At 46.0% G+C, this 15,748-nt stretch overlaps 1 protein-coding gene across 3 annotated transcripts in view; it reads left to right on the plus strand.

Moving 5' to 3' along the window:
* The window catches only part of EI24 (EI24 autophagy associated transmembrane protein), a 33,780-nt gene that overhangs the window by 6,146 nt on the left and 11,886 nt on the right, over positions 1-15,748 (plus strand). For 2 of the 3 annotated variants that reach the window (XM_074976854.1, XM_074976850.1), the window contains 5 exons: positions 3,488-3,635; positions 6,474-6,619; positions 8,515-8,575; positions 9,538-9,604; positions 14,661-14,785. In XM_074976854.1, coding sequence (XP_074832955.1) covers positions 3,594-3,635; positions 6,474-6,619; positions 8,515-8,575; positions 9,538-9,604; positions 14,661-14,785 — 441 coding nt within the window. In that variant the 5' untranslated portion in view covers positions 3,488-3,593. Of the gene's footprint in view, positions 1-1,389; positions 1,510-3,487; positions 3,636-6,473; positions 6,620-8,514; positions 8,576-9,537; positions 9,605-14,660; positions 14,786-15,748 lie in introns of those variants that run through there. The other variant, XM_074976853.1, reaches the window with a different exon arrangement.

The raw sequence follows: 15,748 nt of genomic DNA on the forward strand, positions 1-15,748 counted from the left end.
GTCAGAATGCTCTGACTAGTCCAGAGCTTTGGCTTGTAGTTATAATTTGAAAATTGCAGGATACTCCCGTTTACAAGGTAATAACTACATCCTGGACTGACATCCTGAGATGAGTTTTACCAGGGCATGCTCATCATTGAGTTAAAGAGGAAGAACCATCTGTTGCTCTGAAAGATGCCCATTTGTGTCATACACCCTATCCATTCCTGTGCTCCTTCTTACGCTTGAGAGATTTAGCTTCACCCTCAGTAAATAAGAGATTGTAATGTAAACATAGTCTTCATAAAGCTGACACAACCCTTCCCCACACTAATTAATATTATAGTGCATTAATAGCTAGAATCTTCTTGTATGTGGAACTGTGGTATTGCATACAAGTTGGCTCATCTGCCCCAAAGGCATCATAGGAGGAGGTGGATTTGAGACGTACAGGCTGTGGTCTCTGCCCATACAAGCAGAAACACAGGCCCTCTTTTCACTCCAAGACATGCATGGCTGCTTTGCGGGGAACAGTTTCATATTGAAATTACAGACAGTTCTGCTCTTTTCATTTAACTGAATTTTCTTTCCTGTCTTTTATCCTTATCTCATCAATGTAGCTAGTCAAAATAAACCCACTTGGCATTAGAGGGTTGACTCCAGATAGCTACAATAAGACAGAAACTACCTGTGCCTTCTCTCACCTTGGATTTTACATTGCAATACCTATCTTAATGTAAAAACGTCTATTTTTTTTCAGTGAAGATCTAAGTATAATTTTCTATGTAACATCACAGAGCTGGGGAAGTTATTTTGTTGTCATAGTGGGTGTCATATTTTCAGGTGGGGAATAAGTGGCAGGATCAGAAGAGCTCCTAAAATGTACAAATCCTGGACCTGGTTCTCTTGGGAGTTATACGATCAGAAATCAGAGTGGCAGCGTTATTTAGCAAAACTTGGAGGGAGAAATTGGGCTTATTTTCACAAATATGAGCACAATTCTGAATCTTGGGAAGAGGGATGGAGACAAAAAGACAATGCACTGGTGATCTATGGCACCCCCTTGTTCAGAAGGTCGTGCTGGAGGTCCTGCTGTGGGGTGGGGTGAGGTGGGGGGCTGAGCTGTGAAGGGAGCAGGGCTCTGGTGGGCAAGGGTGTGGGGCATGCTGGCACAGGGCCGGGTTCAGGGGTTGGGAGAACGCCACCATGGGTGGCCCAGCAGTAGGCTGGAGGGTGGTCCTGGGCCTTCAGTGGCCTAGACCTGGGGCTCTCTCAGGGGCTGTAGCTGGGAGCCTTGAAGCATGCGGGCTCCCCTGGCGGCTGGGCCGTGTGCCGCGTCCGTAGTGCGCGCATGCGCAGTCTGGGGCCGGCGCCACCCTGCGGGCTTCCCTGGCGGCCGCCCGGAGCGTGGCCAGCCTGAAGGGGGCTGTGGGCGCATGCGCCTCTGCCGGCTGGCGCGCAGGGTGTGAGGAGCTCGGAGTGAGCCGGGGCCTCGCCCGCCGCGGAGCCCCGGGGGTGTCCCCCGCGCTGGTGAGTCCCGCTCTCTGCCCCCCTGCGCCTTTCCAGTGGTTCTCCGTGCCGGGTACCCCGCCCGCTGTCCCCGCTCTGCCCCAGTATCCCCGCTCCCGCCGCTGCTCCCCTTACCCCCCCGCCCTGGGTACCCCGCTTCCTGCCCCCTCTTCTTTGCCCCCCCCGCCCTGGGTGCCCCGCTTCCTGCCCCCTCTTCTTTGCCCCCCCCGCCCTGGGTACCCCGCTTCCTGCCCCCTCTTCTTTGCCCCCCCCCCGCCCTGGGTACCCCGCTTCCTGCCCCCTCTTCTTTGCCCCCCCCGCCCTGGGTACCCCGCTTCCTGCCCCCTCTTCTTTGCCCCCCCCCCCGCCCTGGGTACCCCGCTTCCTGCTCGCGCGCCCTGGGTGCGCTGCCCTCTCCCAGGTACCCCGCCGCGCTCCCTGCCCCTCGCTCCCCACGACAAATCTGCAGCCCTAAACCCACCTTTAAGAAGTACAGGTTGAGCCTCTCCAATCTGGAGCTCCCTGCATGGGCAGAATCCATAATCCGGCGTGATTTTCGTTAGCCGGCCACCATTTGTCGTGGGTGTGGCCAAGTTTCTCGTGGTCCCATAAAGTTTGTTTCCAGCCACCAGTCCTGGCTCTCAGTGCTCTGTGCTGCTGCTTAGCTGTAATTTACCCCCGAATGTCTCCTCAGAGCCAGGTGAGCAGTGGAAGTGTTGGTAAAGTGCTAGGCAGTAGTGACCTCCTGTGGTCCAGCAAATTCTCTCCTCCTGCACTGATCAGGTCTTAAGGGTGTTGGATTAGAGAGGTTCAGCCTTTAATCTGTTAGGCAGGGGCCAGTCTGATAGTGAGCGTTGGCATATTAGGATAGATATCGTGAATTGGACTGCTGTTTGATGGGATCCATTGCGGAGAGAACACTAGAGTGGTGTGCTCATGGTGGCACATGTCGTAAGCAGATCAGCAACTGCATTTTGTACTAGCTGGAGCTTTTTCAGGGTATATGGCTTCATTCCTAGGTATGGGTTGCAACAGTGAAGACTGGTGTTAATGCTGAACTTGATTTCATTACTTCAAAAGTCTGAAGTTTACAACTTTCAAACAATTAGAGGCCTTCTGCCCATCTTTGTTTTGCAGGAGTGGGGCAAGGGCTATTGATGTGGTTTCCAATAGTCCTGACTTTTTTACCGAAACGTTGCATATTAATATAATCTTAAATGACTCCTGTAGCCTGGACAAATCCTACCTTATGTTTAAAATGGCTGAGATGATGTTTAACTTACAATTCCATTACATGCATCAATGTGTAAAACAGGAATTCTTTGTTTACATCTAGCAGACCCATATGCAGGAATTGTAGGGTGGCAGCTTCTCTTGTAAATATGGACCACTACCCTCTGCCCCATCTCAGCAGGCCCTGCTGTTCTGCCCCCACCCTCCATTCTCCAGCTGGCCTTGCCCTCCACCCTCATCTCCTCCAGCCACCCCGATTTGGGCTCCCTGTTCCCCACTAGACCCAAAGTTTCCCACGGCTTGGCCTGAACACCCCACACCAGTAAGGCCCCAACATGTCTCCTAGCCTAAACCCCCCATCCTCTTCTGGGCCCAAGGATAACCGCCCCCCAGCTTGGGAGGGGGAAGATATCATCCACAGGGGATTGCTCCCCTGTAGTCTCTCTCCCCAGCACTTGCTGTGTAGTGCTCCATCTTGGCTTCCTGGCCTGCCGAGCCCCACTTCTCCGCAGGCATCTGGGAGGCCTTCAGCCACCCAGTGGGGTTCACAGGCTGGGAGGCAGTGGCAAAGCACAGTGGATGGGGGGGGTGGGAAGAGGGATGCCATGGTGAGGTGAGCCCCTGCTGCTGCCACCGCTGGCTAGCCTGGTAATCCCTGTCCAGGCTAGTTGGAAAGGCGCAGCCCATGTGAGAGCTGTGTTTGCACTCCTTGCACCCCGTGTATGGGCCTGTCTAGTATGGTAATGTTTCCTTTTCTGTCTTCCAGGCTCCATCAGTTTCCCATCTCTGCACAATGACAAAAGTTTGGGCTCTTCTCCTCCTTTTTCCCTGTAGTTGATAGTTTTGGAATCAGAGGTGATGCTGGAGAAGAGATGGCAGACAGCGTGAAAACGTTCCTTCATGATCTTGTCAGGGTAAGTATTTCAGTTTGTCTTGATCCCAGTCTCTCTTCAGGATCTTTTATTTTCTTGCATAGTGAATTTATAGGCAAAATAGACTTAGAGACAAATCAATATAAATATGAGATATTCACATTATAATCTGTTCAGTGCTTGGTGCCTTACTTTCTTCCCAGTCTTGGGCTAAAAATATTCCCACACCTACCAGTGGAGTAACTTTGTTTCATCCTTGGTTACCTTTTTCTTCTTAAAATATGGAGCCAAATAGTGGTTGTGTAGCTACCTTCAATATCTGAGATCACACACACACGCGCGCACCAGGATTCTAATCTCCTGCCAATGCCACCCAGTGACATTACCATTTTGGTCACTCACCAGGTTGAAAAGAGACCTCAGGAGGTCATAGAGTCCAACCCCCTGCCCAAACCAGGATCAACCCCAACTAAGTTATTCCAGCCAGGGCTTTGTCAAGTTAGGAGTTAAAAACCTCTAGGGATGGAGATTCCACCACCTCTAAAGTATTGCAGCGCTTCACCACAGTCCTAGAGAAATAGTTTTTCCTAATATCCAACCTAGACCCCTCCCCCACCACAGCTTGAGACCATTGCTCCTTGTTCTGTCATCTGTCACCACTGAGAACAGCCTCTCCATCCTCTTTGGAATTCCCGTTCAGGTAGTTGAAGGCTGCTATCAAATCACCTCCTCATTCTTCTCTTCTGTAGATTAAATAGGACCAAATCCTTTTCACTCTCCATGTAAGTCATGTGCTCCAGCCCCGTAATCATTTTTGTCACCCTCTGCTGGACTCTCTCTGGTTTGTCCAGATCCTTTTTCTAGTGGAGGACTTAAAACTGGACACCATCAGATATATTTTGGGTTTGTGTGTGTGAGAATAAAAGGGAGCTACTCTTGTTCAGTATGATACCACTATAGACTCACCTTGGTGAGCAGGGTCTGGATGTATGTTGAGTCCCCCCTGCACTGCCAAACAGCTGTGTGTGCTTCAAAATGCCCTGCAGAACTGAGTCTTAACCTTAGTTGAGCTTTTCCGCTTAGACTGTCATTGACAAGACCAGTTGTATATTCTGTTTGTGATGAATATGCTTGACTGAGATCACCAGTTCGCTTCTCATAGGCCACTTTCTACCTTTCAGGTACAAATGACTTTTGATCATGGCTGATTTGGATGGTTTTGCCCCCTCCCCCCCCCCAGGTGAAAGGCTAACTCCCACTGGCTTAAGAGAATGCTGGCTCCTCTCGCCCCCACCACCCCTTTTTTAATTAAGTTTGGCATGTCTGAAATGGTGTTTGCTTGGTTAAACAGAAATTTTGTGGTTTTGTAACAAGAATACATGAGAAAGTAGCTATAAACAACAATTTTTGATTTATGTTCAACCCCAAATGTCTTGCATATCCTAAGTGTGTGTAATTATTATTAGCCTTATTTTTTCTGCTTCTATGGATTAAAAAGCTAACAAGATAATAGATAACTTGTATAAAGATACATCAAAAATTGTACTATCACTCCCAACCCTTGATGGGAAACTACAAATAAAATGAACCAGTTCTTGGGAGGTTCTTGAAACACTATCTTGTGGATTGATACTTGTATTGCTAGCACAGCATTAAGGAACTAATAACTATTCTTCAAGTGGCTGTGACAGTCTTGCTTATCAGCTTGTTGCAAAGAAGACAGTAAAGAAACCCAGCTGGGTTAATTCCAGCTTCATACACAAATTGGGAGGAGAGTGAAGCACTTTCTGCCAAATAGGAGAAAACAGAAGAGGAAAGAAATGAGTCTCTGGCTTCTGAGAAAGGGGCTATAAATAATGGAAAGACATTTCCCCCTTTTTAAAATGACAGATTATTTTCTGATCATTTAGCAATACCTAAACTGTTTCTGATTTAGGTCACTGGGCTCCTGAAAATAGTTGTAATTATTGCACTGAAACTTGGCTACAGTTAGCAGTGCTGGCTTCCCCTCCGAAGTACAGTTGCTGACTTTCATCCAAATTCCAGTCTGAGGGAATGGTGGAGCTGAGGGAACAGAGGACAGGTGCCCAAACTGTCTCAAAGAGAACAACCTCTCCATTTATTACGCCTAACAGCCTTGCTATCCTCCTTTGAAGTCCAGGTCAGAAGCTCATGACTTCGTGTGTCTTTCCACCATTGATCCTGCCACAGGTGCTCACTGTTGCCACTTCTGAACATGGTCAAGATTATGTAAAAATAAAGCCAAAATTACTGTCCCAGGAACCTCTCTCCCACTTCCTTGTTTTGTTAGCCTGCTACTCTGCTACATTATCTTCACTAATTATCTGTCTACACTAGCCTATGAGCTCCCAGAGGATGGGACCTTGTTTTTTAAAATGCCATGCACATCTGCAGTTTTAAAGGCTTCAGTTTTATGTATTGGCCTCTCAGACCCACCAAGACAATATGATTTTCATTGGAAGGGAGACCACTGCACAGATTTAGTATGCCCAAACGGTAGGCCTTGGTTTTGAAAGGCTCATGGAAATGCTGATGTAAAGTTAAAAAGAAAAACAAGGAAAACTTATTGTTCATACCTGCCCCTGCAAAATTTACAGCCCGAAGACAGAAGGTTAAGCCAGTGCATGTGACTGAAAGTGAAACTGCCCTGGCTGTTTTACTGTTCCAAGCTGGCTGGCTGAATCAATGATCATAATGAAGAGATTTGTAAAATTCCTTCTGTTTTTATAATCTAGGAGGTGGTGGAGAACATACTTATTTTTATGAGGATGATTTTTCATTTGACAGTCACTTAACTTTTACTCTGACTGCCCAAAGTATATTGAATTCAAGTGTTGTGCTGTTTCCTTGTGTCTGCAGGGAATTAAAGACTCCATCTGGGGGATCTGCACAATCTCCAGACTGGATGCTCGGATTCAACAGAAAAGGGAAGAGCAGAGAAAGAGGAGGGCAAGCAGTGTGCTTGCCCAGCGGAGAGCTCAGAGTGAGGAGAGGAAGCTAGAGAAGTGAGTAAAGGAGTTTAAATGTTAGACTAACAAATTTGTGCCCTTTCAGTCTACCACCTACTGAGGACAGGAGACAAAATCATTTGTAAGTAGAATGGTTCTGACTAGGGTGATAGAGATCCTAAATGACTGGAAAAATTGAAAATCCCACTGAATTGGGAACAGCCTGTACGACGATTTGTCCACATACATGATAGTTCAGAGCAGTCCAGGTCGGAGGGAATTCGATGAGAATGGGGATTTAACATTTAGACTGCCATTTCCTTTTGCACATGAGGATTTCCATACTGGTTTCTCCATGCATTGCGATGAAAATATGCCCTTTAATAATAGAGACTTGCTACATGTGGTAAGAATCTTCTGAAATAGTTTGCCATTAAAACTGGATTTATGAGCCAACTTTAATTGAAACAGACAGGTAACAAATGTAAAATGGAATTAAGGAAACACTTCCATGTGTGCCCTATGTAGAGTGTAACTTCCACAAGATATCTTTTAGGCCAAGAGTTTTGCAAGATTCAGGACCATAGGGCCTATTTTCGTTCCTTGTTCCATTCACGTAATCAGGTGGAGTTCCTCTGGGCGGCACTCACCGGCTCCCTCACTGCCTTTCAGAACCATGGGTGCTATGTGGGTCTCTCTGTTTGATGTCCCTTTCCAGCTCCCTCATTTTGGCCCTATGACCTCCACAGCTATCCCTGTTTTTCTTTTTAGTTGTCCCCTGAATTTATTTGGGGTCCTGTGTTTAGCGGACACCAAGTGGTGGGACCTTTTGCCAGAAGCAGAGGATGGGAATCCCCAGTGGGTCAGTCTGTATTCCACCTTGGTCCCATGGCCCGTTGGGGACATTGGTGGGAGGATCCTCCATGGTGCTATGAGCACAGGCATGTACTTGGTGTGGTTGACCCCTCTCCCTGACCTCCTGGTGAGCCGCCTCCTGGCTGGAGTAAATTTTTTTTTTTTAAAACCATGTGTTTTGGTTGTAAACCAGTTACATAAGAATGGCCGTGCTGGATGAGACCAAAGGTCCATCTAGATCTGTATTTTGTCTTCTGACAGTGGCCAGTGCCAGGTGGCCCAAAGGACTCAACAAAATAGGGAACATAGAAGTGATCCATCCTGTCACCCATTTCCAGCTTCCCAGTTATTTTTTCCCCAAAGGATGGTTCACTTGGTGATTCCCTGTTCTGTTCAATCACTCTGGGGCACCTGGAATTTGCCATTGTTGGAAGAAAGAGCTAGATGGACCTCTGGTGTGATCCAGTATGGTCTTTTTTCATGTTAGAAGGGACCACAAAGGCCATTTAGTCAATGTTTTACATATTGAAGGTGTCTTTAAAAATTAGCTTAATATAACCTGAGACTGCTGGTACAGTTATGCAATAATCATAGTTGAAAAGATAATGCATAGATGTCTTAATTGTGCATTTCTGCACCTTAACATGTTAAGATTTTTAAATCGAACCTTTAACTTAGAATTTCCTGGACTTCTTGTGCTAATTTTTCGAATAGTTGGAACATCTTTGTAAAGTCTTTACTCTAAATTACTGTTATATAATCTTAATTTTAACATAGTTGCTGATGATAATTAACATGTTGAAATGGACTATCTGATGAAACAGCATTAGTTTTCTGTAAGAGTTGGAAAATTAACTTGTGTTGCAGTGAGTATGTCATGAGTTGATGTGGTGAATTGTTGGAGAATTATAGCACTACTGACTTTTTATAAATAATAATATTAGAATTAGGTAGTGTTACAGATATTTTGAAGGCAATCCAGCACGTTCTAATTGAAGATATTGTATAAAAGTGGTTCCCAGTGACCTGGGATGATTTGCTTTGAAGATTAGCTACAATGATAAAATCTCACATGATTGTGTGTTATTGCTCTCCAGTGAACCTCGGATAGTAAGCCGGATTTTTCAATGTTGTGCATGGAATGGAGGCGTATTCTGGGTAAGCACTTTTTTTTAATTTTCTAACTTAAAAATTGAAGTACCAGATTAAACCAGTTTACTGCTTCAGTGCTTTTTATGTTTTCAGAGGTGTTATGTCAGCTTGATTTCCCTGCTAAGTTGAAAGGCATTATGAATTGAGAAAAAACAGAAAGTTTCTAAGTTTTAATGTTGTATATAAAGGAGGGACCCTCCTTTAAACATATAATTGAACAACTGTATTGCCTAGTCAGACTCTGGACTCTGTTTCTCGAGTTCCTAATGCTGCTTGTTCACCTGCTGATTAAATTAACTCTGTAGTGCTGCTCCACTGACTCATATATTACATTTCCACAGGTCCACTTTCATACTAGTTGTTAATGATTTTAGTAGGGTTTATTCAGGATTGTAATAGGCACTTTACAGCCTGAAGAATCATTTGGCTCTTTTCATCTTCCATTCGACTTTGTCATAGTGGGTGAGGCATCAGCATGGAAGTGTTGAAGCTAAACAGTTCAATTGTGTGTTTTGGTTGTATTTAAGTAGACCAGTAATCTTTCAGTGCTCTGCATTGATGCATCATGGTGTTTGATGTATGGCTGGCAAACATTTTGCTATTAAGCAGAGAATGCAAAGTAACTGGGTGAAATACACCTTTGAATCCGTACGTATGGATATTTGTCCCTGTTGTTGAAAGCTAGTGTCCCATCCAAAGCAGAGATGTCTAAGTGTCAAATATGAAACAGCCTTTCCGTTTGCCACAGTCATTCAGCATAGCAATGGCAGTTCAGTCAGGCAAGATGATGCTTTCAGTAAGGTTCCTGCAGGAGATAGGCATTTTAAGGGATTTGAGTGTCTTGTATGTAATGTCTGTGGAGCAAGTGTATATTGGGTTAGTGGATAGAGATAAGAGTAATGAAAGTGAACATGTTAACAAAAGTCCTTTTATGATTTCCTTGTTGGATTTTTTTCCTTTTTCTTTAGCTTAGTCTCCTCTTGTTTTACCGAGCATTCATACCTGTACTTCAGTCAGTCACAGCACAGATAATTGGTAAGTACATAATTTATTTCTCTCAAGAGTGCTAAGGCATCAGCTCTCCTCAGGGTAAATGATTATCAGTAGGGCCCTACTAAATCCTTTGTCCATTCTGGTCAATTTCATGGTCTGATGGTTTTTACATTGTCCAACTTCATGATTTCAGGTATTTACATCTGAAATTTCACAGTGGTGTTAACGGTTCATGGTGTGCGCGTGCGTGCATGTGTGCGTGCAGAGTTTGTTCTAGGGGATCCCAAAATTGCCACCCTCACAGCTTCCTGCAGTTAGTTGATTCCTGGAGGTGGGTAGGGATGGCCTTGCGCCCACATAGATCTGGGGGGGCCCTACCATGAATTGCCCTGGCTGCGGCAGTGGGGGAGCAGAATCCCCAAGCCTGAGCTGCACTGAGCACCACCTGAAGCAGTGGGAGCCCCAAGCCTGAGCTGGAGTGGGTAGGGGGGCAGAGCCTGGACTGCCTCCAGTCCTGAGGCTGGAACAGTGTGGGGGCTGAAGGCCTGAGCCCAGGCTGCTCCAAGCTCTGGCTGAAATGGGAAGGGGCAGCAGCCTAGAGCCTGGGTTACCCTGAGCTCTGGCTGAAGTCGTGGTGTGGGAAAGAGGGAGGCCCCAAGCCTTGGCTGGAGCAGCTGCAGGAGGAGGCCCCAACCCTAAGCTGGCCTACGCTTGACTGGAGCTGCAGGGGCAGAAGCTCAGACTTGAGGCTGCTCCAGCGGCAACAACTGGGAGCCATTGTGGGAGGATGTCCCCAAGCTGGGTGTCTGGAGCTGCAGCAGTAATTGCAGTGGGGGAGGAGAAAGCCCAACTCCTGGGCTGCTGCAGTGCAGAAGTGAGGGTGTACCACCCTAATTTCTGGGCTGCCTCTGAAGTGCGTCTGATGTACCCACTAACTGTGGTCATGCAGGGGAAGGACAAGTCCTGTCCCTCCCCAGCAGAGCTGGACTAGCAGCTAGGGACACCAAGCTCCCAACAGCAGGGGAGATCACATTTCATGAACGGGAGCTGATTTCAGTCTGTGCCATGCTTTTCCACATCTATGTAACAAATTAAGGAGACTCAACTCCCACTGCTCCCATATCCCACCTCTTCATCCTTGCATTTGTTTCCTTCTCTTATGCATTTAACTGAGAGCAAAATTTCTGGAGATACTGAGCATCTGGTAGGTCCCATTGACTTGAGTGAAGGATGTGAAAGCTCAATACAACACAGGATTCAACCCAGCTGGTATGGGCTCTGCCCTCCTTTTCCTATGTTTTTCATGCACAGTGCTTCCACGTACTCTTTGGTGAATAAGGGATGTGGCTGCTTATGACTCATTACAATTAATGGGAATTAGACATGCATATTTCTTAAGTTTTTTTGAAAATTTCTGCCAGATTTTTGTGTGTTTTTTCTGATGTGAAGACTAATTTACCAGCTGTAAAAAGCACACCTGGACAAAATTAAACAATGATCCAATGCCTTGATTAGTATGATAGTGTATCAGACACAGAAAGACTGATGGGCAATTCTACCAGCAGATGGGGAAGTGGCAAAGGCACTTTTTAATTCTATGTTTTAGTAGTAAACTGATTACATAAGAGTGGCCATACGGTGTCAGACCAAAGGTCCATCTAGGCAGTATCCTGCCTTCCACAGTGGCCAACACCAGCTGCCTTGGAGGGAATGAACAGACCAGGTAGTGATCAGAACATCAAGTGATGAATCCCCTCTTGCCGTTTCCCAGCTTACCAGTTATTTTTTTCTCCATATGTGAATCCTGCTTCTGTTTGTAATTGCTTTTATTTAACTATTGTTCACAGTGAATCTCATCACAGGTTGTACATCCTCTTTATAGGGTTTCTGGCTTCATGGAGTTCACAATATGTAGCACAGAAAGTTGCCCTTAGACATGGGTTGAGTTGTTTTTTAATTGGTGTATTCTCTTACCAGCCAACAGAGTCTAAAGCTGTTAATATTCCTTACCGCAGACAATTCATTTTGTGTTTTGGCAGAATCCTTATTTAATGAATAGTGCTTTTTCTATTAAGTGGAATGGCCCTCAATTGCTACAGTGTTACTACAGTACTTAAGTTAACAGGAAGAGTCTCTGCTTATTTTCATAGTCCTCAGATTCTTCTTAAAACTGTTGGAATTAAACCTTAATAGTGAAACCAAATGTAAAATCTGACAGGTTAAAACTCAGTACAGGGGAATAGTCTTGCGTATTAAACCTTGGGGCAAATGCCAAAAGGTGTGTGGGGAGGGGTCCGTCTCTGTGTGTTCTGTTTGTTAGCCATCTGACTCAGTCACATATTGCTTCTAGTTTTCTGTCGTATGACCGGAAGGTTCAGCATAACTCAAAGAGCAGCCACAGGCATCTCCAATGATTGCTGACATGTGGTGAGCTAGAAGTAGTGCAGCCAATTTTGGGCTCAGAGACCACTAAAAAGTCAGAGAAAAATTATCTTTGGTTGTTTTGTCCCTGAGTAAGTGCTTCCCGCATAACACAAACTCTGACTAGCTGATCAAATATTTCACTTCCATCTTTGGGGAAGAAGATACAGTGAATGATATTGACTGTGTTGAATTTTTGGTAGGTCTTTTAACAATACAGAGATGGATGCCATTAAGTACTGTGTCAAAGCCAGGCTGGACAGTTGCTAAAGGGTCCTGGAAGGCTCTCTATTAGCCCTAGAATGTTAAAGGCCATTTTTCTTATAAGCGGAGAAGGGGTTACCCCAGGTCAGCTAGGGAAACTTGAATTCAGTTAAGGGATGCCTGAAGCCTTAAAAAACCCCTCCTCAGAGCATGGGGTGAAGGGAGGAGACAGACAAGCCGCTGCCAGACTGGTGGCAGCTGAGAAATAAGCTGCTGCTTCTGGTGAAAGGCTGTGCCCCTTCCCATAGGGGAGAAAGCCAAACTGCATTGCCGCTATGGGAAGGACTGAGACCCCTGGGCAAACCAACAGGATGACATCTTGCCCCGGCAAGAGGGACAGCAAAAGGTGCTTGGCTGTGTTTGTGACTTCCCTTTTTTATTTTGGTGGAGCATCACTGGCTGACCCTCAGGCCTACCCCGCAAATACAACTGGGGGAACCCAGAACGGGGGAGGCAAACCCAGCCTGAGTAGGGCTGATTACTCCAGGGCAAACCATCTCTAGAGGGGGAAGCGCTAAGGCTGGTGAGAGAAAAGAGATGCCTTGACACAGTACCTATAACCAGGGAAATGTCTTACCCATACCCTGTGTCTCCTGACATCTTTCCCATCCTCTAGTTCTGTTCTGGTTAACACTAATTCCCTTTTTCTCTGTCTCGTGCCCTCTTCTCTCTTGTTTCCCCTCCACCACCACCTTTGTCCATCTTCTTTCCCTCTTTCTGTCACACTGTATTTACCCTTTTGCCGTACTCCATTCAGTCATTTTACTCGCATGTCCGTGCTTTCTTCTTGTTGCTGAATGCGCTCTTCTCTGCTGTTCAGGTGTTTGGTCAGCTCATGATGCGCATGCTGTAACTATTACTTCTCTTTGCCTTTTCCCACTCTGAGGCTGCGTCTACACGTGCACGCTACTTCGAAGTAGCGGCAGTAACTTCGAAATAGAGCCCGTCACGTCTACACGTGTTGGGCGCTATTTCGAAGTTGAAATCGACATTAGGCGGCGAGACGTCGAAGTCGCTAACCCCATGAGCGGATGGGAATAGCGCCCTACTTCGACGTTCAACATCGAAGTAGGGACGTGTAGACGATCCGCGTCCCGCAACATCGAAATAGCGGGGTCCTCCATGGCGGCCATCAGCTGGGGGGTTGAGAGATACTCTCTCTCCAGCCCTTGCGGGGCTCTGTGGTCACCGTGGGCAGCAGCCCTTAGCCCAGGGCTTCTGGCTGCTGCTGCTGCAGCTGGGGGTCCGTGCTGCATATACAGGGTCTGCAACTAGTTGTTGGCTCTGTGTATCTTGCACTGTTTAATGAAAGTGTGTCTGGGAGGGGCCCTTTAAGGGAGCGACTTGCTGTTGAGTCCGCCCCGTGACCCTGTCTGCAGCTGTGCCTGGCTCCCTTATTTCGATGTGTGCTACTTTGGCGTGTAGACGTTCCCTCGCTGTGCCTATTTCGATGTTGGGCTGAGCAACGTCGAAGTTGAACATCGACGTTGCCAGCCCTGGAGGACGTGTAGACGTTATTCATCGAAATAGCCTATTTCGATGTCGCAACATCGAAATAAGCTATTTCGAAGTTGGGTGCACGTGTAGACGTAGCCTGAATGTGCAGGCAAATCAGGGAACAGAATGCTGCTTAGAGTAAGCACCTGAGGAGCAAATAAGTTAGGAATCTCACTACATGAATCAGGAACTTCTTAGCGAATTAGCCGTCAAAACAAGAAGAACTCCATTTTTCTCCTGGGTGTTCTGGGGCTCTCATTGCCTTGAAACCAAAACACACAGTTTTGATACCATCTATCCAAAACAGTATTTAAGGTATTGGTAAGAGCTTCCCACATATCTACTGCATAGCGTTTTAGTTGCAAAGTGCTTTTTCTTCGCACCTACATATGTTTTCCTACAAATAAATTTCAAATCCAGAAACCTTATTCCTAGTATTGGAAGAGGAAACTATTCCTGCATGTACCACAAGAAACTGAAAGCCATTGCTTTTCAACTAGTAGTTCCAAAGCACATCTTCCCTTAAGATTAACCACTTGTTTACTTTGAAAAATACTGCACATCTCAGAGGAGTAGCCATGTCAGTCTGTATCTGTAAAAACAACAAGAAGTCCTGTGGCACCTTATAGATTAACGGCTTTTTTTGGAGCGTATGCTTATGTGGGCAAAGACCCACTTTGTGCATCTGACGTGTATTTGATTTCCTGTTGTTTTTGCTGCTAGAATACTTTACACGTGGATAAAGAGTGGGTGCATGAAAAGGGCTCTCCTTTATTGTAGCAGGGCCAGAATATCACATCTGTACTAAAGAGACTGCTGTTGGCTATTTTTCCATTGTAACTATAGATAATGCACTCCGAAATGAAAATAATTCCATGTGCGTGTCACTAATGGGGACTTTATTCTTATTTCAAAGGTGACCCCTCACTACATGGTGATGTCTGGTCTTGGCTGGAATTTATCCTCACCTCTATTTTCAGTGCCCTTTGGGTCCTTCCTCTTTTCGTGCTCAGTAAAGTCGTCAATGCCATCTGGTTTCAGGTAGGTAAGGATGATGAGGAACAGCCTTCGTTAGCTATGGGAGCAGAAGTTGTCATTAAACAAGTGACGTAGTATATGCTGTGGGGGTCACTTCAGAACATAAAGCAAAAGTACAACCCACAGTGTCCTTTATTTTTTAGTATGGAGGGTAAGCAGTCAGCTTGAGATGGCACATTGCATGCTGGAACACGTAGTTTCCACAAACTGGCACAAAATGAGCTGTAATCTGTTTTGTTTCATGCATACTTGATAAGACCTTCTGGCTCAGACATGCAGCTAGTGTGGCCCTTATTTGGAGGAAGTGTAAACAGCCATGTGCTCTGGTATGTGTAATGCCATAAAAGGAACATTTCTATCCAGAGGTTTTTGGTCCACATGTGGTGATTGACTTGGCGTTGTGATAGTTGCTTGTGTTGGGCGTGTTAACAAGTGCACTGTGGAATATGTGCACTGTGTTTTTGTCGAGAGAGCTTGTTGCTTTCTGGGAGAAATGACGACTGTGTTTCTTGCCACCATTATTTTGACTGGCAGCATGTTTGGAAAATAGGCAGTGGAAACAGCATGGTAATGTGATTAGAGAAGAGGACTGGGAGGCAGGAGACCTGAGTTCTCCCCTCAGTTCTGACAGTGGCTTACTGTATGACTTTGGACTCTGTGCCTCAGTTTCATAGACTGACAGAATCCTAGAGCTGGAAGGGACCCCAGGACGTCATTGAGTCCGGTCCCCTGCCCAAAGCTAACTAAATCATCCCATCCAGAACTTTGTCAAGCCAGGGCTTAAAAACCTCTGTAGGCAATGCATTACATTGCTTCACCACCCTTCTGGTGAAATAGTTTTTCCTAATATCCAACCTTCACCTCCCACTCTGTATGTAACTTGAGACCATTGCTCTTTGTTCTGCCATCTGTTGCTAATAAGAACAATCTCTCTCCATCCTCCTTAGAACCTCCTTCAGGAAGTTG

This window comes from Carettochelys insculpta, chromosome 25 (assembly GCF_033958435.1).
Source record: "Carettochelys insculpta isolate YL-2023 chromosome 25, ASM3395843v1, whole genome shotgun sequence".
Lineage (NCBI taxonomy): Eukaryota > Metazoa > Chordata > Testudines > Carettochelyidae > Carettochelys > Carettochelys insculpta.